Raw genomic sequence first — 23,904 nt, forward strand, 5'->3', positions numbered from 1 at the left:
GAAAAACGTCGTTGCATCTAATCCAAGTGACTTACTCAGATTTTTTATCAACAAAATCTGTAGAACCGTCTATCATTAACAGGAAAGTAACCGTCACAGGGCCTTGGGCTTGATATACGCCAAAGATATTCGCATACAGCTGATGAAGGAGTCATTATTAATAATATTGCTGAATCCTAAAGAATAATCCCGCTAACATAAATCTGCCATAAATTAATTACGAAAATTATTTCATAACCGAACTTCCAACATTCGTTTTAATGGAAAAGCTGTGATAAAAATGTATAACAACTAACCTTTTCTGCAATAAAAACTTAAAAATGAAAAGACTATCTAACTTTATTACTTTTTTCAGTTGCCAAATCGTTTGACTCCATTAGTCACATAAAAAATGTAACATTTCTGACGATTATTTGTTGGCCTTTCTTTCTTATTAACTTTGTATACTGTTAGATGGAAGCTATATCTGCAATTATGCATTCCACATTATTTAAATATTTGAATTTTAATTATCAGCGGAATTTTTAAAAACAATATGCATTGCATCATCGTGTTTCTCAACTTTTCGTTTTATGGAGTTAATCGATGTGTGCACTGAGCGGCTCATATGTATATTTATTAGGGTGATTCAAAAAAAATTTTTTTTTCGTTTGGTACTCGGAAAAATAGGTTCCTAGACATCTCTAAGAAAGCCTCTCCAAATATGAGTTCTTAATTGTAACGGGAAGGTCCTCCTACATACTGTTTTATATTTTTTCTTATTATCAGATGGAAAAAATTATATCTCCACTACATGAAAAAATATCTTGTTCCTTAGATTTTGTAGGAAATTGAATGCTCTACAAAAAGGTCTCGAATGATTTTTTCGTAAACCCAACCCTTTAAAAGATATGAACAGTTAAAGTTTGATTATTTTTAGGAAAATTTTTTATTTCTTATTAATTGTATAACTTAATGAAAAAAAATTGCTATGAATGATGAAACTATTTAATATTTAAAACTATTTCTCAACTACCTCCTTCAGTATAACGTAATTTACATTACTAACCATGGTCAGAGGAAGCTAAGACTTTTTGATTACAAGTAGCATTACAAATCATTATTCTTGCTAATGCTATCAAATTCTTATTCACTTTTATTCACATTCAGAGTTGAGAAAAAGATTCCAATACTAATGTCCTCTTTTTCTTGAAGACATTACAAAACCCTCTTAGATTATCTGAATTTTTTTTGTCCGCATATTATGTTTTATTCACTTTACCCTCTAATACTTCACCTACTATTACCCAATTTCACTACCAACATATGTTACTAACTCACATTTTCTTTTAAAGGAGCTATCTTTCATTCAAAACTTCCGATAGCGATTCGAGCTCTGCTTTCTAGTTAAAAAGAAATAAATATAAAGTCAAAAACAAATTATACAGTTTAATTCAATACAATACAATACAAGTTTTTCCATCAAAACATCAGTTTCCAAGGTTTAGCGAATTCCTGAGAACCATCCGAGAAGAAAAGAAGCGGGTAGTGAAAGTGAAAATAATACAGAACGAAGAACTTAATGTATTCATTGGATGCAATCAAACACAAAACTATTTGAGCAAAGAATTCATAATTTCCTTATCCCAAATGTAGAGGTTTTAAAAATATCTTTAATGTATAGGACGGAAGTAGAGGTACTTTTTCCAATAGCCTCTCTTTGACAGATCGCGCGATAATCGCGTAAAGCCGGCATGTTATCTTTGTTTGCGACTTAGTATTCATTACTGTAACATATTAGACTGAATAGACCACGTCCAGCTCGCAGTGAAAAAAAAAAATATAGCAACCTTAGCCGAGAGAGTACACGAAGACCGTGGAGAGTCGGTTCCGTGCCTTTTGCAGCAAATCGGACTGACGTATGGAACGACTTAGCAAATTTTACGTCGAGATCTTAAATTGAAGGTGCACAAAATAGTTCCACAAAGATCCGCCGTTTCGTCCCAAATTTTGTTCAGCAATGAGGCTCATCTCTGGCTTCCTGGGTATCTAAACAAGTAGAATTGCAGCATTTGAAAGGAAGAGCAACCAGAAGAGATACAAGATTTGTCATTTCATCAAAAAAAAACAACAGTTTGGTGTGGTTTGTGGCCGGTGAAAACATCGGTATCTACTTCTTAAAAACCAATGCTCGTTTTCGCGCCATGATAACCGACTATTTGATGCCTTTAATTGAAACTCGTGATCCCAATGACATTTACACCCCTACTTTGAGCACTTGAAAAATTCAACGTATCTCTAATTTGTCAAAATTTGAAATTTATCAAGCATTTCGTATTCTTTGTCTGAAATAAAAAGCTCTTTTCTTTATAAGTTGTTAAGATATCATATGATACTTTGTGCAAGAAGAAACTTTTATAAAAACGGGGCAAGTATTAATAATATACTAATTTATTCTAATTTATTTGAAATATATTCCAGATTTTTTTTTTTAATTTGGATTAAAAAGCATCATAGGAGCAATTAACTGCACGCATATTGCTATCAATATAATTTGAATATAAATCAGGTGTTTCTATTTACATTATTTTGTTCTCCACACGTGTGGGGAAAAGCTTTGCGAAATCAAGCTTTTACTTTTATCAAGATTGTCACAGAATACCAAAATATTCCTCGCTTGATAAATATTTGAGTTAATTTTCAATATTTTATTAATTTGTCAAGTGCACAGAATAGGGGTCTTAGTTTCAAAGAGATCGCATCACTTCCCATACATCGTATCAATCAATGGATTTATTGAGAAGACACTTCGGTGAACAGATGATTTCACGGTTTGAGCCGGTCGATTGGCCACTCAGATTATGTGATATTCCAACTATAGACTTTGTTCCAGTTGAAATGTTAGACGAGTCATCAAAAATTGGTCCCAACGGATGAACCATCTGGAATGTAGCCGCGAAAGACCTAGACTCCGTTGAAAGGACCAGGTGGAGAAGGACCTGCCTTCGCTTGTAATCTCCAATTGATGCTACCTTGCGAAAAGAAGAAACGAGTGCGACGCTGTTGTTAACTCGGCTATAACCTCGTAAGCGGTTTCTACGTCAGTAAAGGAGAAGATCCCATTATGTCGCATTATCTAATGCTAGCTGGCTTTCCAAATTTTATATTTTATAATCTGAGAACATTGCAAAATACTTAAAGCTTTTTGAATATGTAAGAGCGAGCCTTAGGTGATTTATCCATGACCTCTTCTATACATCCTTTTTATGAATGCTTTTCCATTAAATGGTTCGAATGCTATATTGAATATGAGATAAAAAGCTCTTCAAAGCATATATTCAATTTTAGGGTCTCAGTGGCTAATTTTTCTTTAAAAGCGAATATCGAATAATTCATCGTCTAATTACGCGAATTGTGTTACTCAACATCTCAGATTTAAACATTTAAATATAACGACCCACTTTCGGATCAACGAACGAAATCTTTAAATTAATTTATATCAGCACATACATACAAATCATATATAAGAATAACAAGAAAATCTCCACTCACCATTTTTCGTTCATAAACAGCCGGTGGTTGTGTCGCGCTTCCATTTCCATAATTATCCCATTCATCCCTAATTACAAAAATAAAAACATATACATAAATAAATTTGGAAACCAAAATAGAACGAAAGAATTTAATATAAAATATTTCATACTCCAATACAACAGTTTCTCACCATTCACATACACATACACACAATGCTTAACGCTCGATCGTCACTCACCTCTCCATGCGTTGAATTACCGGCATTTGCGCTGTGCTGTCATGTATGCGCACTTGATCGGGTGTGATCTCCTCTACAAAGAGATTACGATTCGCCGGCACTGTGGCAAAGCTATTGCTGCTGCCATCTAAGAAGATCGGACTTAATGGGCGACACGAACCACCTAAAAGCTCATCAATGTTCTGGTGGCGTGAAATGAACAGCTTTTCACCACACACACTCTTACCATATGGTGTGTAGTAATCAGCTGCTTGTTGTGACTGCTGTTGTTGTTGCTGCTGGTGATAGTAAGGTGGTTGTGGTGAGTTGGCGGCCGTTGCTGCGTTCGACGGCTGCGGAACGTATTGGGGCTGATAGTAGTGATTCACTTGAACTTTTGCCATTGGAATGTTATCGTAAGGGGATTTGCACTGATTTAGATTGCGCGTTGGTGTTTGTTTGAGTGGCAGCTGTTGTGGCAGTTCTTGCTCAAGGTCGATGGGGCTGGCGCATTGTCCCAGCGGCGGCGGGCGCTCTGAATATTCGAAATTGAACGAATTACTTAGTTCGGTGCCAAAAGTTTGTTGTTGCGCCCCAGTTAGCTGACCGTTATTGATCCGCTGCACTTCTGTATCGGCGCGATCGACTCTATCTTCACCGACCGCCGCCGCATCTCCATTCGGTACCTGTCCATTTTGTGTGTGTGTCACTTGCTCTTCGTCGTCTTGCAGCCACCAGGCTTTTTCCGTCGAATCACTGCGGTAGATACGTGATCGCACCGGTGCATGTGCATGTGGTTCGTCCGCCGGCTCATCGTTCTTTTGCCACCACAATGTTTCATTGGACTTATCGCGCACTACATTTACGTTTGTTGGTTGTCTTTGTGCTTCTTTGTTATTTGACTCATCCTCATCATTTTGTTGCCACCAAGCTTTCTCGCCCGACTCCACGCGTCGCACAGTGAACTGTTTCTTCATGGGTCCAGACATCCACCAACGCTTATCATCGCTGGCATTGTTACTGCCGCTACTAGTTGAGCGCTCTACAGTCTGCGATTTACGTGCCGGTAACTTGATGGTGGCCTCAACGACCGCCTCTTCTTCTGCATGCTTTGGCTCCTTGTCGCCTTCACTCAACCACCAAGGTTGCTCGCCGGACTCCACACGGCAAATCTTCAATTGTATTGTGCCATTTTGTTTCGTTGCGCTATTCGATTTTTCCACGCGTCCGTTACTCTTACTATCGTCTTTACTATTTTCATTCGAGTCACCCCACCAGGGCTTTTCGGGCGTACAGTGACTTCTTGCGATTTGTTTACTATCACCATTCACTTTATAATACGACGCACTTGTTCGCCCATCACTATAATTCGTTTCATTTTGATCATTTTCATTATGCGCTTCTACCGCCTCCGTCTCTACCTGTTCATCGTTATTATCACTCGTCCACCAGCTGTACTTAGCCTGCGATGATGAGTTATTACGCTCATTACAGCTTTGCGCATCCGAATTGTGGGTTAATGATTGTGTGGGCGCTGTTGTGGCTTCACTGTGATCTTCCTCTTCCTGATTGAGTGTTTTCAAATCGACGTCGGCCAAAGTGTCATCGTCGTCGTTACGTAACCACCAAGCAGTCTCACCCGAGTCGATGTGTCTCAACTTGAAACGCATATCGTCCTTTTGATGATAACCCAAAGCAGATGCTGTATCTATTTGTCGACTTGTGTGTTGCCACCAACTCGATTCGTCTTGCTCTTCCTCGGACGTAGTGGCCGTAGTCGTGTAGGAATCTGTTACCGCTTCGCTGGTGATCGCCGCCGTGTCGGTGACTGTTGTTTCGTGTGGGAAGTGTGTACTACTAGATTTCGTTGACTTTGTAGACTTACTACAATCTGGGGTTGCGTTGCTGTACTTCGTCAGACTTTGCGGACTTCTCGCAGATGTCGATGTCTTATCCTCAAAGCTGTCGAGGCTCGTATCGTCACAGTTACGTTTGGACGTCGCGGTGTTTGGTTCTAATTCAGCTACTGTAATTACTTTTGCTGATACTGCTTCCGTACGTGCAGGATCAGTCGTTGTCGTTGTCGTTGTGGTCGCGTTATTCGTTGGCGATGTGTTCGATTTGGTTGCTGCCGTAAGACTGCTGCCAATTAGCTGACCCGTCTCTGAATCGCCCCCCGAATTGTCGGAGCTTTCAATGAAAATCGGTTCGCTATTTGCATCGCTCTGACGAGCAACAAAAAAATTCGATACAGACGACAATCTTTGCAATCGGTTGGAAGACTTCTCTTGCGAGCTAGCGAGTGGCGATCTCGAATTTGTGCGCGATGATTCAACAGACGCTGTCGCGGGCATATCGTTTGTACTTAGCAGCGCCGGTGGTTGCTGTGTCGCCTTGCTATTTTCATCTATTCTTCGCTTCGACGACGAATCATTAGAATCACCTGTGCTGGTTGTCGCACACTTTGTCACACCCGAATTATTGGCTGTGTGATCTTTATTGTGGGTGTTGATAGTCTTCTTCTTGCCGTGCTTTTTGTTAGTTTTTTTTAGCTCACTCGAGCTCTCCGCGCCACTCGATGACGAGGCAGTGGTTGTTGAGCTGGTCGAAGTAGTGGAAGACGTTGACGGTGTGCATGATTTGTGTGCACTATTTTTTAAATTATTATTGCTATTGTGACGACTTAATGATGACGAGGAAGATTTTTTGGCATGACAGCGTGGTCGTGTCTTATTATCACCTGCCGTGCTGCTACGTCTACTCGAGGCAGCCGACACATTGCTCACCTCGGAACCAGCACTCGGCGAACGTTCTTTACGCTGTGCCAAACCATTCGCCAAATCATTTTGTGCTTGTTGTACTGGATCTGAGTCTGTGCCGCTACTGGGCGTACGTGACTTACGTGGACGGTCGGTGGGCCCAACATTCAATGCGGACTTTCGAAAGTCTTTATTCGGCAGCTTTGTTGGCACATGTGTACTGCTTGAGCTACTTTTAGTTGGCGACTCAGCCTTCGGCGGTGCAGGTGGTTTATTCGCATTTGTAGTGGCAGTGAGATTTTCGACGGATGATTGTCTGGAGCTGATGCGCACAACTTTGGGTGGTGATAATTTGGACTTGCTGCTGGCGTTTGAGCGTGTACCTTTTGCTGTAGTATCCTTTTTGGTTTCTGCACTATTGGTACTGGAAGCATTCGAAGCGGAAGACTTTGAGACGGACGACAGCGGACTGTTACTATAACGTAAATTTGACGACGAATATCGGCTTTCCGTGTGCGGACTGTAAGATGGCATTCGACTACTCAAACCGAAACGTGAATATCGTGTCGAATCATCGAGTCGGTCAGACTGTATTTCCTTCTCTAAAGTTTTACGCTTGCGTGTCGAGCGTTGTATAGTCTTTTCAATGGTTTTTGCAATGTCCATACGTCTTGTTCTTTGTACTGTTGTTGCGCTGCCGGGTGGCGTCGGCGATGTGGCTCTGGTGACCACCGAAACAGCGACAAACGTTTCCTCTTCCTCCTCTTCTGTGCTACTACTTTCACTTTCACTCTTTTCCACCACCGTTGCCGGCTGTACGGGCTCCTCTTCTTCGATCTCTTTCTCGTTGGACTTTCTCGCTGCTGTTTCCCGCGCACGACTTACCGAACGCGCATGAAAGTCACTGGCAGTTAAATATGAAATGGATTTATCGGGTGGCATTGTAGGCGCCACACTGGATGCGCGTCCAACAGTAGCACCGCTACCATACCTCGAATTGTAACTACTACTGCTGGTGGATTTTGGTGTGGACATGCGATACGAATTGAGACCACCGTAACCAATCTTACAACTTCTGTCGACCACGGGACTTGGATCTCTCGACTTGCCCCGCAGTGCACGCGAAACTGGACTTGGCTCTCGGCTGCGCATGCGATTTGTAATTTCGAGTGCAGCTGGGCTTGGTTCGCGTGATGAGCCATATTTATTGAGATTACCAGTGGTTGATGTTGTATAACGCTTAAGTTGACTAGATTTTGTGCCATTGAGGTCGCCAGTAGAGTCCACTACCGGTGTGGTGCGACTCGTTACACTTGGTGTGTAGCGACTTGTGTACGAGGGTGTCTGGAGGCTTGAAGGTGGGTCGCGTTTTATTCGATATGTGCCACCAGCGAAAGATGGGCGATATGTGCTGGGTGAACTTAGAGACGTATAGCGTGAACTGCCAATATCATCGCGGGAGGAGTACTGAAAATGTAATTATATGAGAGATATGCATAAAAACCGGAAAAATATAAAAGTTTTAAGTTTTCTGTGTTACTAAGTGAAATCAATAAAAGGTTATTAATCAGTTAACTTACTAATACAAAAGGGACGTCAGAGGTGACAAGGTTATTACCTAATAGTTCGATATTCTCTCGTTCTTCTCTTTAAGAAGCTTAATTTTCTTAAATAAAACTATTTCTCGCCCACCTCAAGCCTCTATAGAAACTGGCATATGTAAGTTTCCACATATGTCCACTTATTTCTCGATATTTTTGTTTAAATCCGCACACTTTGAAAAGAAGGCTGCAGTCTTCAGATAATTAGTACAATAATTGGTATTCGTATGCTTTCACATTTTACCAAAGCTTCTTAAGGAAACCATTCATAATGACGAACTGTGAAACATATCGTAAAAGAGTCATCTGGTGAGAAATGTTGGCTACAGTCAAAATCATTTAGAAGGTTTTGTCGCCTTTCAAGGAGAGACAGAAAGGTTGGTTGGGTAAAGAAGTGGCTTTTATAATAACCGTTATATATTTATATTGCTCTAAGAAGCCCCATTAATTTATATATCTAACTCCCGTATTTAAGATCGTCGGACGTGATCATAGAATTAGAAAAAGCGTTTAACTTCTTGTATTCTGATCACGGTATACTCGTATTATGTTTCCTACGAAGTTTTTGACATTCAGAAGGGTGCGTCGTAGAACCTATATACTTAAATATAACTATGTCCGTCTGTCTACCTGTTTGTCCATATGTCTGCATATAAGTGAACTAGTACCTCAGTTTTGGAGATATCGATCTAAAATTTTACTTACATCTTGGTCTCACCAGAAACGGCCGATATCGGATTACAATGGATATATGTAACTATCATACAAATTGATTAGTCAAAAAAAAATTGGAACTTTTTTTTATTTTACACGATATTCTCAACAAATTTGCCATATATATCTGAACAAATTGTTCATAACGGACCATTTCATATAGCTTACATATGTATATTTAAACTGACTGACTTAGATATATGTAGTTGCTATAAGAAATTCATCTGTGAAAGTTATTCTAGCATCTAAACCTAAATACAAGCAAGTTTACAATCTAAAATACTAAAGCAACAAGTAAGGAAGGGCCAAGTTCGGGTGCAACCGCATATTTTATACTCTTGCAACTTGCAAGAATCAAATCTGTGGAAATACTTTAAGAACCAATCATATACATATGTAGAGTAAAGTCAGCCGGATGTTCGAAAATCGTGATATTAGTGATATAGGGGCCAGGCCAAGTTTTCGCTGAAATTTACCTATATTAAGCACAAAGATACATTGTTATTAGTAAAACACGCTCTCTTATTTTCATTCACTCACTTATTGGCCGATATATGCAATACAAACTCACCCCGAACTTCGAAAATCTTTATATCAAGTATAGCGGGGCTAAGGGAAGTATTGGTAAGATTCAACTCATTTTTGACATATAGACAATCCATTATAAGAGAAGAATTATCCCTCAACCGACATTTTCGATCAAAATTCAGCTATAGACACCTTACTCTAAATATTCGGCACCCAGGGCGTTGAACTGTTTTTACTGGATTTAAACAGTTTTCGTCAAAAAGTGGCACATTATTATTCGTGCAAAGTTTTATCCCGTTATATTAACTGCTTCTTGATTTGTGTACTGGAAGTTGCTGAACAAATGAAGTGAAATTTTAAATTGTACTATATGGGAAGTAGGCGTGGTTGTAGTCCGATTTCATTATTTTCACAGAGTGACATAAAAATGTGAGTATAATCCTACGTCGAAATCTGTTGGTCGGGTCCCAAGGTATGGGATTTCACCAAAAAGTGGGCGGTGTTACGTCCATCGTACAATTTCACAACAGCTCCTATAAGGCTCTCTCATACCATCTCGGTGGTAAAATTTAATGTCTCTAACATATTTCTTCTTCTCTTCTTTACTGGCGTAGACACCGCTCTAACATACATATTTAGTTAATGATTTATCGCGCTTGTAGTAGTTTTTAATAGTACCTTTATACCGGGAGTGAACGGGGTTATCCTCCGATTTTCTCCATTTTCTCGTTGTCGGTAGAAGCTCTTATAAAATTTTTACTCAACAAATTTGCTTATTGTAGCTTAAGTGGTAGGAGACATGTGTATTAAACTTGTTAGAGGGTGGGGCCACGCCCACTTTTTAAAAAAAATTTGCCCACAACTACCTCTTGCTCCTCCGTTTCACTGTACCAAATTAAATTTAGTGCTTAGTTATGGCACTTTATATGTTTTCGGTTAATGGCGATTTGTGGGCGTGGGATTCGTTCGATTACGCCCATCTACGAACTTTAAATTTGTTTATACTAGGGAACCCATATCACCACCAAGTTTTATCGAGATATCTCAATTTTTACTCAAGTTACAGCTCGCACGGAGATACGGAAGGACGAACAAACAGACAGTCATCCGGATTTCAACTTTTCTCGTCTTCCTGATCTATATGTATAAATGAAATAACCCTATATCTATCTCGTTAAGTTTTAAGTGGTACGTACAACCGTTTGGTGAACAAAACTATAATACTTTGTAGCAACAGGTCGCAAGAGTGTAAAAAGTACGTTGTTGCCACCCGTTTGAAAAATAGTAGTAAAATAATATTGAAGAAATAAACAACACGTAAACTGAAGAATGCTTAAAATTTTAATAAATTTCGAAGAATGTTGCCACCTGTTTAAGTTTTTTACTCAATCATAACTAGATGCAAGTAAGAAAGGACTATGTTCGCGGCATACCTTTGCAACTGGCAATAATCAAAGCCAGGGAAATATCTTAGATGGAAAACGTCAACTATAGGGTCGGAATCCAAGGGTATACATATATAGGGTATACACTGTAGCAACATGTTGTAAAAGTATAAATAGGTGAAACAATGTAAAGCGATTGGTCAACTAAAGGGGCTTAAAAAAGCTTATAAATAAAAAAAAATTAAATAAAAAAGAGTTGCCACACGTTCAAAATTACAACCTCAAATATAACAACATGTGCTTCAAACTTAAAAGGTTCACTTCGACATTGCTTTGGAAAGGCTGTGTTCTTATTATAAAAAAATACTACTTACCGCACTGGATCCACTCGGCTTATATGACGACCCCAAACTGGTTTTCCATGGCGTCTGTAAAAAGAAAGAAATCTTATTAAATGCAAGAGAAGATTAAATTAATATATTCTAAGTTGCGGCTTTCAAGAACTCAAATAGTAAACGTGCATGCGTGCCATTGTCTAAATTAATGAGAAAAATCTGTTAAAGTGCCGACCTGCCACACAAAGAAATCACGCATCCCGCGCCACAATTGCGCCATAAATAATAATTAATGGTATGCTCACGATGACATGAAATCAATTAAACACTTGACGAACAAACATGCCACAAAGGCGAACCGTAAACATAAGTACATATTAGTAGATATGTATGTATAAGCATGTGGCATACCACAACATGCAACATATTGCACTGCAGCAAGTTGCATGGAAGTTTGTGCGCCCCAAAAATGAACCAAATCAAGTGCATAGGAGCCATTCAGAGATTTCTATAAAGACACAGAGCCAGAGATATATGTATATACACATATACTTATACACATATTCACTCATTTTCATGCTGTATTTGCCAAAAATATGTAAATTACTCCGCGCGCTATCGGTAAAAGGGGCAAAAATGGCTTTCCACATTCTTGGTCGCGCTCGTCATTTGTTTGTTTGTGTGTACTTGCACTACATATCTATGTACATATCTTCACATAACCACATACTTGAGGAGCCCTACATAGTTCACATATGCTCGTATATGTTTGTACATGCTTTACGAATGCTTTCTCTGTCGACTCCGCGCCATTAAATGCAATGGTATCGGTACGGTGTTTTACCTCAGTGAGTTTTTCAATTCATTTCGGATGTGTAAACAGATTCATTTCGATTATTTCAACATCTGCGAGATTATAATTGGCACTGACTTCACTTCGAGTGTGCGGACAGATCAGCATAAAGATTCAGTGGTACAAAAATAGAGTTGAACATTAGGGTGAGACAATTATTATTATTATTTTTTTTTTATTAAACTATTTTTAAAGTGAAAAATGTCTTTAAGTGCGTATAATTCAAATCTGGCAAGCTATTTTTCAAACAGAATGATGTAAAAAATTTGCAAATTTTTAATTATTTATAAAAAAAATTATTATCGAACTTCTTATAAATAAATCTGAAGAGTTTAGTGACTTCACTGCACAACCTCCATTACCGATTTCGAGTGGCGAAGTGTGTCCGGCCGTTCTTCACCTCCTCTCTAGCACAAGCGAGCCGTTTCACTTCTTCTTCCTTCAAGCTGAATTTACCTTCGAGAGGGTTGCATATAATACCACACTTTTGCCTTCAACCCCTTTTTACTTGGCTTCTTCCGGGGGCCACTCTAATACCTCACGTACATATCACCAATCATATCGAGCAAAGTCAGCCGGATGTTCGAAAATCCTGGTAATATCTATATGGGGGGTAGGTCAAGTTTCGCCCAATTTTATTTATTTTAGGCACACTGTTACTCATATAAGGAAAATATATTCTGTAATTTTCATTGAGGTAACGCAAATATTGGCCGATATTTCCAACATAAAGTCACCTGGAAGTTTAAAAATGTTTATATTAGGTATATGGGGGTTCAGGGGAGTATTGATCCGGTTCAACCCATTTTTGATACACAGAAATACTATTGTCAGGAAAGGATTTTGTCTGAATTTCAATTTTATATATCTTGTTGCCAGAGCTGGTCCTATGTCGCCTGCACAGGAGAGTTAAGAAGTTACTTTTCTCTTCCCGCGTTTATGCTTATAGCGCTTTCTTGGTCCTAGTCCTCAGGCACTGCGGTACCCGTACTCTGTAAAGCTGTTTTGGTAGTAGTACTACAACCACCGCAACCTGCCTCCGTTGCAGTGGAGGTTTGGCCGCTTCCGACATAGGTCATACGATCGCTGTGCCCGCCGGTGATAGCAGCCTCGTTTTCCACGTTCGTTTGGACTGATATCCCAATTCGCTTCGATTTTTTTATTGACCTCCGTTTTGCGTTGTTGGTTGGAGGACCTCTAGCCCTAGCGTTTTTACCTACCGCTAGGTACCTCATTAGCAATGACTGTTGTATTACCCATTCACCTACTTCTGAGGATGCATATAAAGCAGTAAAACATAAGGGGATGATTGGGAAAATACGTCAACCTTCAGGAACCACCTAACTTTGACAGAGACCAACTTAAGATCATGACATTGTAAGCAGCAATATCCAATATCCAGTCAACAACCGCCTTTAGGATACAACTAAAAGGAATTTTTGCCAACTCGTCTTATAGTTAAAGACAAAGCGGTCATTTACTTTTGTTGGTCAGTTCATTAAGGAGATGACACAGAATGAAAAAATCGTGATAAATTGTCAATCTTGTTAAATTAGCAAGATTAGGGCGGTTAAAGTCCCGCTTCTATCGTTCCTTTTTTGGAAAATTTAAATTAAAGTATTTTTCGAGGCTCTAGAGTGATGTAAAATATTGAGGTTAATCGTCTGAAAAGAGGGACCAAGATAATCTCTTATAGAATATAAACTTAATGTGACATACTAGAGGCTATGGTTAGTTCAAGTTGTAGATATTAATCCCTACTACTATTAAGTAGAAAGTAATCTGTATTCCAAGATCTAGGTTTAAAATTTAAGAAAATTCATTCTTCGGTGTATTATTCGTTTTTTCTAATATCCTTCTATAATCGACTTCCCCTAGTTACCGAATAGTTTTTTGACACATTTGAACCTGTACCTTAAGGACTTGAATCGATTATTACCAAATCCAGGCCAGGTCTGAGATAGTCAAATACCGATTTCTAAAGTTCCGAATTCGGATGGTTTGGACTGTCAGCCTTCTGCCAAATTTTATAGATATAAAGACCTTGCATTTTAGCTTACTAACGTCCATTTGGGACGAAAATGGTTTTATGGTTTTGGTTTTGAACTTTGGAATTATTTTTTGCATTTTCTAAAAAAAAATTTAACGTTTTTTTGTATGCATTTTTATACCCTCGGAAAATAGAGATTTCAAAAAACAGCAAGCCTACTGACTTTCTTTCCAACCTTTTTCTCCTACCTTCTACTCTTTTAAAGTTGGAAAGTTTTCTTTAACCTTTTTTTTCAATAAAAAAAACTAAAAATAAATTTTAAAGCGATGATTTATTTTTTCTTATACATATATACGTATATTATAGGATATAGAAATTAAAAAGAATTCCTACAGCTATAAATTCCACAAAGCATTAGTAATTTGTTTCATTTCGAAGTATTGAAAAAAATTTCCCCACCCTAATGTCAATACATCAAGAATCAGCTAGATATTTAGTGTATATTTAGATGTATGCTCATAACATTTTTACAAGTAAATACGTATATATTTTTTGTCTGTGTTGATTCGATGCTTTTTGTCAAATGTGCAACATATCTCTGCAATCGAAATCGAAATAGAAGCATCCACTTGAAAAACTTGAAGCACTAGATAATATCTGAGCACAACTACTTGTTCCATCTATTCTTGGTAAACAACTTACCACATAGAAAATATATTGCAGCATACAGATATGTACTATATATATACAATATGTATTGCATACAGAATACGAAATTCCAAAGCAAAATTTCAAAAATAGTCCAGCTGAGCCTATTTTTATACCGGAATGCCATTGAGACGTTGACATTTACCACATCTTAGCAATAAATACTTACATACTTGTACATGCATACTGTGTACACACGGTGCTTTGAGAAAAATATTCACATTTATTTGTTGGCGTTTAATTTATTTATTTTCCACATTGCAAGCGAGTGGCAACGCCTTAGCCGTCGCCTTATGTTGTTGTTCGGCCGATTGCAGCCAATACATGGCCTGTCCTCCAGCCTATGTCGCCACTAGCGGCGTTCATTTGCGGCATATGGAAGAAATCACTTTCGCATCACTTTGGAATTCGCGATTTTTAATTGCTTTAGTGTTGCAGACTGATTGAAGTGTGTCTTCAGTGTCTTTGTCTTACATATTGCGCAAATTGCATTGTACTATTCTTGTCACATTTGGTTGAATACTCCTCGGATATAAAATAGTAAAATCATTTTAAGTAAGGAGAAAGCAAATGCAAGAAAATGTATTGCAAATTACCATATCCAACGATTTGAAGGATAAAAGTTCATTTTATAGTTAGCTGGATTCACCAAGAACTCACAAACGAAACTATTTCACGTCTTGGCGTTAAGCTGAAAATAATACTAGAAGCCTTAGAGATAATTTATAAAAATATACTACTACTAGCTCATGATAGCATTACCGAAATATATAATTTTGGGACCCTAAAAAAGTTCTGAACAAAGAATACTTATCAGAAGAGAAATACCACATTAAAATAGTCTCAGTAAGTTGTTACAACCATGCCCGTCTATCGATCTTTATATTTGAATTCAAGCCACTTTCTTTTAACTAGATTTACATAGAAAATTCTTCACACTACTTTATTTTAATATGAACCATTTTGTAAGATTAGCCCTAACTGAAGAAGTCGAGTTCTATTGGGTCTATAACTGTAGTCATGGCGTAACTTGATTATTATTTCATTGTTCCACTTCAATATTCTGAACATGTGTTGGAAAGCACTTGTCTAAAGGCTTATACTATAACATTTCTTTTAACAACAACATTTTTTTTGAAGACGAAGAACCTCCTTGGTGGCCAAATAAGTTGGAAGATGAGCAACTGGAGGCATTACTTGATGAAGATTGTTGCCAAATGCAAGACTAGCTCGCAGAATCTTTGTGGGTCGCTCAAACATCCATTTTTAAACGTTTAAAAGCGGCAGGATATATTCAAAAGCAAGCAATCGGCCAAATAAACAGCAAAGCCAAATATCCAACTTATGTATATTTGGTGGGATGTAAAGGACTTACTGTATTATGAGCTTCCGAAACCGGCGTAATCTATAAATGAAGCGATTATATATTGTAAGACCAGTTAAAAATAATTTGAACAAGTAAGGAAGGGCTAAGTTCGGGTGTCACCGAACATTTTATACTCTCGCATGATAAAGTGATAATCGAGATTTCATTATCCGTCATTTACATATTGTTTTATTTTGCTGTAAAATTAATTAGAATTAAATTCTGAGAGATTTACCGATATTTTCGGTGAAAAATTAGGTTATATATAACCCTATATCTGACTCTTTTAGTTTTAGGACTTACAAACAACCGTTATGTGAACAAAACTATAATACTCTCTTTAGCAACTTTGTTGCGAGAGTATAAAAATAGTGGGTGGAAAGTTTTGTCTCACTGGCCACCGGGGATTCATGCAGATGTACCTTACATTGACAGAACACGGGTGAATTTCGTGTCAAATTCTCATGTTATTTTCGTTCAATATTGTTTGGCATTTCATTATGAACCTTAACAATGTTTATAAATCGTTCAACTTATTACGAAAGTTCATGTTCACTGTTCATTAGTTATATAATATTCGACCGAATTATCAAAGGACATCGCTTCGCTCCATGAGCTCTTGAAAAGTTCAAAGCAAATCCGACCGTCTGAAGAGATTCATGAGCCGCCATTTCATCCAAAAAACATCAGTTTTGTGTTTTTTTTCATAAGTGATGCCAGTGAGAAGATAACCATCAATGGCGACCGTTATCGCAACATAACCGACAATTTGATGCCTGAAATTGAATCTTGTGATCTCGGCGACATTTGGTTTTAACAAGACGGCGAACACTTCGGTAAGCAGATAATTTTGCGTTTTGGGCCGGTCGATTGGCCACCAAGATCGTGTGATATCACACCGTTAGACTTTTTCTTTGGGGATAAGAAAAGTCGAAAGTCTATGTGGACAAACCCGCTTCATCTTCCTTGAAGCAAAACATTCCGCTTGACATTCGCCAAATACCAGACGAAACACTCTAACGAGTTGTCGACAATTAGACTTAACGGATGGACTATCTGCGACGTAGTTGGGGCCTTCACTTGAAAGAGATAATCTTCGAAGAATAAATGCCAAATAATGTTCTTTTGAATGATAATAAACATTACCCATTAATTTGAAGTTTCTGTGCTTTTAAGGGAATCTTGAAATGAATCACATTTTACTTTGAATAAAACTTCACTTGAAAGAGATAATCTTCGAAGAATAAATGCCAAATAATGTTCTTTTGAATGATAATAAACATTACCCATTAATTTGAAGTTTCTGTGCTTTTAAGGGAGTCTTGAAATGAATCACATTTTACTTTGAATAAAACTATTGTTCATGGTTTTTTTAAATCATCAAATTATAAAAAAAGCATGTGTATAGTTATAGATCCAATATAATTATTGATATTTGAGATCTTTCTTCCCAAAACACAGGTTTTCTGATAATGTAATATATTTTCCGTCTATATAGTTGATCATCATTTCGGGAATAAGTTTATGTACATACGTATATGGGAAAGAAACAAACCCCTTGCCAAGTGTAGAAATAAATCAGCTTTGAAACCCTAATAAAAATTCAAGGCTTTGGTGACAGAAATAACTGTATCTACAATCGCAGCGTTCGATAAGTTGATAACTATTTTGGTAAAAATAAATGGAAACCAAAATATATTTCTCATTAACAAAAAACAAATAAGCAAAAGTGGGAAAACTCTACTTATTGACATATTTGGGTCAAAGAACTGAAAGACAGCTTTTCATCTTTACTTAGTCTTTGGCAAAAAAATATGGTCTAAATAAAAACAAAACACGGCGTTCAAACTAAAACATACTTATAGTGTAATTCGCATTGAGAGTTTTTTGTTTCACAATAAAAAATCTACAAATTTATATTTCAATTATTCAATCTGCTGAACTATCACTCCTCTTCAAGTATTTCTCCAACTTGTGTTCAATGAATTCAATACTCAAATTTAATTTTTTTCTGTAAAACTTTCGGCTGAGCGTTGAAAGATTTTCGTTTTTTTTTCTAAAATATTTCTTACGTATTGCAGAATACAGATTAAGTAATTTTTGGCACATTCCCTCAGACGATTTCATCAATGTAGTGTAAACATTCGCGTGCCAACTCGTCGAATACCGTAATTGAAGTCAAGAAAATAGACGAAGCCAATATGTCGGACATGCAATGCTGCTCTAAGTGCTAACTAATGTACGAATGTTAGTTTGTATTAAATAGAAAAGTATATATGAAGCAAATTTCACACCACGCGAGTTTAAAACTGTTAAGACTATAAAATTGCATAAACCTTTGTATGTGTTGAGTTGAGTTCTAAATGTAAACAACAATGATTTTCGCCCCATTATTACGTTAATCTATGACATAATGAAATGCGCACCGAAAAAAAATCCATCACTTGGTGTATTAAATTTGGTTAGTTCATTGAAAAAGTGGTTCTTCTTCTTCTTCTCTGATGCGGCACCAGCTATTTTGAAAGAGATAATGGCAAGATTTAATTTAATAAGAGCGAGTTCAGTGATGGTCTATTGATGTCTGCAGATATATTTTACTCTAAAGAAATATATTAAGCATAACAGTTAGGTAGCAACGATTACAAATCGTTCAACTTTATTATTTTTAATTTTTGTAATCAACATAAGCCTACTAAGCGGAATACCATCCCCAATCTTGGTGCCCAGCATTCATTATTGAATAATATTCGGTAGAATAGACCAAGTCCAACAGGCAGTGAAGAGCCTGAGAGTGCACACGAAGACCGTGGAGAGTCGATTTGACGCCGATCGTAGCAATTTGGACTTACGTATGGTACGATATTTTACATCGAGATCTTAAATTGACAGCGTACAATATATAGCTTATGGGCTCTTGAAAAGATCCAGGAAGATCCGACGTTTTAAACCAAATTTTGTTCAGCGGTGTGGCATATTTCTCGCTCAACGGGTATGTAGGTGTATAGTGTGCATGGTAAGCAAAATTGTTTTTGGGACGAAGAACAACCTGAAGAGATTCAAGAGTTGCAATTTGATCCAGAAAAACCAACGATTTGGTATGAAGTTGTTTTGTGTGTTAGTGGAATCATCGGTACACATTTCTTCAAAAAGAAAGCCGATGAGAACCACCATGGGCGACCGTTATCACGCCATGATAACCGACTTCCCATACATCGCATCAATCAATGGATTTATTGAGAGAACACTTCGGTGAGCAGATAATTTCACGTTTTGGGGCGATCGATTGGCCACCAAGATGGTGTGATATCACAACGTTAAACTTTTACATGTGAGGAAATGTAAAGTCTAAAGTCTATGTGAATAATACCGCTTCGACTTTGGCCATGGAGCGAAACACCATGAGTCATCGAAAAATGAACTCAACGCGTTGCAACGGATGAAATATCTGAGACGTAGCCACGGCCAATGTTTGAGAGAGATAATCTTCAAAAAATAAATGAAAAAAAAAATCTTCTTTCGAATGATAATAAACATATCTCAGTGTATATGAAATTTAAAAAAGTAGAGAAGCTCGAAATGGATTACTAGTTAAAATAAAATTTGTCCAGGTATATATTGTTACCTTTAGACTTCAAAACTTGTTTTTATTCTAACATAATTACTTTAGACCTGCCCAAGGATGCCTCCAGACATATCTAACTTGAAGCAATTGTTTCAGCAACATAGGAACATAATTCCCACAGCTAGTAAAATTAAGGGGTTCACCAGAGAAATATTTTAACATTCGGTCTCAAGCATACATTCGCATAACTTTTAACCCCGACAACAAAACTTGTTTTAATACAATAACAAGGTCATTGCAAGGCCTTCGAAATAATCTCATGAGCCAAAGTAAACCTGCCATGTCGACGCTTGCTGGTTGGAGAGTTTTGATGTCATATTCATAAACCCTTGTCTCAGCACCAGAAATGATGCCTCTGATGAATGTAGAGTCCTCAGCTACGTTGTCAGACATTTATTTTGGACTTCCAACAGAACGATTTTCAAGCACTTCTGAAGCCTTTTGAACGATTATGTAGCAGCTATGATTCCATTGGAAGCAAAACATTTAAAGAAACTCGTTGTTAATTTTTTTCATGGTATGGTCCGGTTTAGGTTTGATCCGTTGATACATATTTTTAGATTATGTATTAACTCTAGACTTAAGATCCAAGCACCATATCTAGATCCTAATTATAGAATTGTTCTAACAAAATAAAGTTAAATTCTTTATAACCGCACATCCACCCTCGCTGTGTCCGGCTATAGGAACTGTCAAAATATGGGGCTTTTGCCATTGTGTTCAAAATGCAGAAGCTCAGAATTATAGTTTTACTGGACTAATAAATGTGATTCAAGAAAGCATTAGTGAATGAATGTCTTAATGACAATTATCCTATTAGTTACCGTTGAGCCACCACGAAACAGACGGCGCCAGTGCAAATCAATATGTTTACTATGATCATTTTACGTATTGCTATTAAAAAAAACTTTCTCAAAATACCAAAAATTAATAAGAATTCAAAAAAGCGAGAATTATAAATTTTACACAATTTTCTTGACAAATTTTATGGAATCTTTTCCGTTCATCAGAGACAATTTGAGCAAAAAAATATTAAGCTAGTGTCCGTATTTGGACATTGGAGCGTTTTCATGTCCGGTTATGAGAAGTGCTTTTGAATAATAATGAAAGCCCTTGTATTCATGAAATATTGTTCAAACCCTATAAAGTATATACAATGTAAAAATGATCAGCGTGATGAGCTATTCTAGCTTCGGCGCAGGCAAAATTTAACCCCTTTCCGGTTTTTTTAGAATCCCAAATTTTAGAACAAATTGTTTTAACAGTGATCATTGCACAGCAGAGTAGCTTCTGGTAAGACGTCCGAACAACTTCAGTGTATATTCCTAAAAATATTTTTTTTTTATATTTAATAACCTACAATTGATTTCATCTATCTGTAAAAAACAGCCTGCATAATCCACTCACTTTATTCCTTTCTCAATAATAAAATAAAAAATACCCTTTTCCTCTTAAGCAAACTTATTCAAAAAATGAGCTCATATTTCCACACAAGCATCTTCTCGGCGATTTATAATTATTTACTAGTCACAAAATAAATGTCAGAAGTACTTAACTAAATCGAAATAAAAAATGTTGGCTTTGCTTTCGTACCATCGGCAGCAGTTCCACCTTTCAACACGCGCCAACAATAGCATTAATGCAACGCGTGCAACTGCTGCACACTTTACGAGCGTCGTCAACTCAATCAATAAAAGTTGCGCGGAAATTTATTTGGCTTTGCACTATTTTCAGCCTTTCAGCCAACTGCTGCACTTATTTTTAGTGGAATAATTAATTGGAGATTTCCTTAAACTTGAATGCGAGCGGCGATGCACACGAATTGAGCGCTATAACGGTGCACACATTCGTGTGTAGTCACGAGTATAAATAGGCGTACAAATATATATGTATATACATACCATGAATATATCTATATATGTATATACACATGCTGGTACGTATGTGTGAACACACTTATAGCCATACGATGTAGGTCTATTTTCGTTTAGAATGACTACCAGCCCAGTCCAATCCGTGCAAACATTGATATTACTATTAGAGTGTTGTTGTTGTGGTATTTGCGTTGTGTGCGTATATTATATATGTATATTTGGATAGTAATTGCAACTAACTTGCAGAAATTCTTATCTTTCGAATGGAACTATATTTTTCTGAAAATCGCTATTGTATATAAAGTATTTTAAACCTAAACCTAACCTAATCCCAACTCAAGATTTTCCCACGGAGCCGCCGGTTAAGTATTATTTCATGGGATGGCGGGACATTTAAGTCTCCTCTATAGTGCAGAGTGACGGACGCCTAACGGTTGCCATCTATTGATGCTTCGCTAACAGCTTTCCATTTCTCAGTCGGCTGACACATGAGTGCCGTTAAATTATCGACCGTTAAACTTTTTCCCCCGTATTTGAAAAGCTGCAGATCGGACAGTTTTTATTAATGTCATTGTGGAATCTGTAAAGGTATTTTCAAAATCTCCCATATCCACTAAATATTTGGGCTGTTGGGTTAGATGGAAATCCAGATTCCCATGTCGTCTGTCTCTCAACGCGTGGATGTCAGGTATACATCTGTGGGTCCAGTGCCATTGGCTCTGTATTTGACGACACTGTTTTAGGCGCTGACAGCTGATATAATTATTAGAATTCGTCTCCCTGGATGTTAATGGGCGGTGGATCTCTTTTTTATAAACCCGTATTGTTTCTCTGATAATCCGCCGGTTTATTGAATTGCTATTTTCTTTTAGCATTTCAGAACTAGGCGTGGCACCGTCCAACTTTAGGCGAAATTCTATGTCTGAACAACTTCTAATTGAACAAAATATTGCAAGTTACTTTGAGTTTTGTTATATGCTGAAATTTAGTGGGAGGCGTTGTGATCCCTTTTTAGAAGCTGGATCCAATAGCCTTAATCCTGCGTCTACAGATTACTGCACAGTCTATCATCATCTATATCAGGTACTTGGAAGTTTCCAGGTCTTTATCGCAGAACCGACAGTTTACGCAGAGTCTAGGCCCACCTTGAATAAGTGCTTTTTGAACTTACAATGGTTTTTTTAACCTGCTGAGGTTGTAACCACCCATTGTTGTCAATATTTCTCCCTACCTACTCTTTCCTCCTTTCGGAGGTGGATGTAGATTAATTAATATATTTGATATTTTAATGGACATTTTTTTCTTTCTTAAACTAATTTAGATTATTGACCAAAGTTAGCCACTTCTGGGTAATTGCTTTATTCATACGACACTATTGTTGACAGTGTAGGTTCAATCCAGAGTTTTGACCTTAACCACGCAGCTCGTAGTAAATGACTCTCTGCCAATCCCATTTGAACCTCATTTTAATGATATCTAACGGATGCCTCATTTATTCTATAGTGAAAACTATGAAAATACCTTCCCAGATCTCTAAAATGGTGAACATTGAGATATACTCGTATATTGATTTTAACGTAAATACCACGGACAAGAAGCAAAATATCGAAATAAGACTAAGTGAGTCTTTGACATATAGAATAAGTTAATGAGACCCTATATTTGATTCCTTAGCACTTTCTCCTCCATTATCCAGTTTTTCCTAGACTAAGGTTGACATATGTCGGCAGACTTACTTTCGACGAAATAGGAATCATAGCAGACACTGACATTAGGCGTCTCCACAAATTTGAGATAGGCTAAAAGCGATTTGTCGATTTTTAAAGGTTTTCTCTTTTATACTATAGGAGTTTCAGATAACACTGATCCCTATTAGGATTGTCATCCTAATTTAATTGAGCCTAACCTAGGTTTGATTCCCCTTCCCAGGTATACCTTTTTATCCCTCCGTACTTGTTTTGTACGTAAGTTTACTTCTTTAATGTCGTTATATAATTTTGTTTATGTTTCATCTCAGTAATTGAGAAAAAGCGACTTTGACTTGTTGAATTGTTCTTTTCTGACTCTGTTAGGACTTCTTTAATGGGTTTGATTGCTTAGAAACTCAAAAATCTGGTAATTGAACTAAATTCTATTTTTAATTCTTTTGATCCAAGCACTTGAGATCATAAGACATGACATCATACATTTTAAAAGAATGCAACCCTACTTCTTATTTACTATCAAATAAATATTAAAATATTTTATTAACTTAAATTGCGAAAAATAATAAAGACGATGTTAGGGGAGACAAATATTATATATATCAAAGTGCCCACACTACATAACATCCGCTAATAAAATGGCATTAAGAGAATATATGTATATAATATTTTCTTGTCCATAAAGAGAATTCCTTTGTTGCAAATGTCTTCATTGTAAAATTATTGCCTGGTTTTG

The 23,904-nt window shown here is 37.2% G+C and overlaps 1 protein-coding gene across 2 annotated transcripts in view; it reads right to left on the bottom strand.

The window, feature by feature from the left end:
- The window catches only part of LOC105223602 (FH1/FH2 domain-containing protein 3), a 157,101-nt gene that overhangs the window by 125,528 nt on the left and 7,669 nt on the right, over positions 1–23,904 (bottom strand). For both annotated transcript variants that reach the window (XM_049457532.1, XM_049457533.1), the window contains exons 2-4: positions 11,092–11,145; positions 3,752–7,956; positions 3,532–3,598 (exon numbers count right to left, since the gene is read on the bottom strand). In XM_049457532.1, coding sequence (XP_049313489.1) covers positions 3,532–3,598; positions 3,752–7,956; positions 11,092–11,145 — 4,326 coding nt within the window. The remainder of the gene's footprint in view (positions 1–3,531; positions 3,599–3,751; positions 7,957–11,091; positions 11,146–23,904) is intronic.

Source organism: Bactrocera dorsalis, chromosome 5, assembly GCF_023373825.1.
Source record: "Bactrocera dorsalis isolate Fly_Bdor chromosome 5, ASM2337382v1, whole genome shotgun sequence".
Taxonomy (NCBI): domain Eukaryota; kingdom Metazoa; phylum Arthropoda; class Insecta; order Diptera; family Tephritidae; genus Bactrocera; species Bactrocera dorsalis.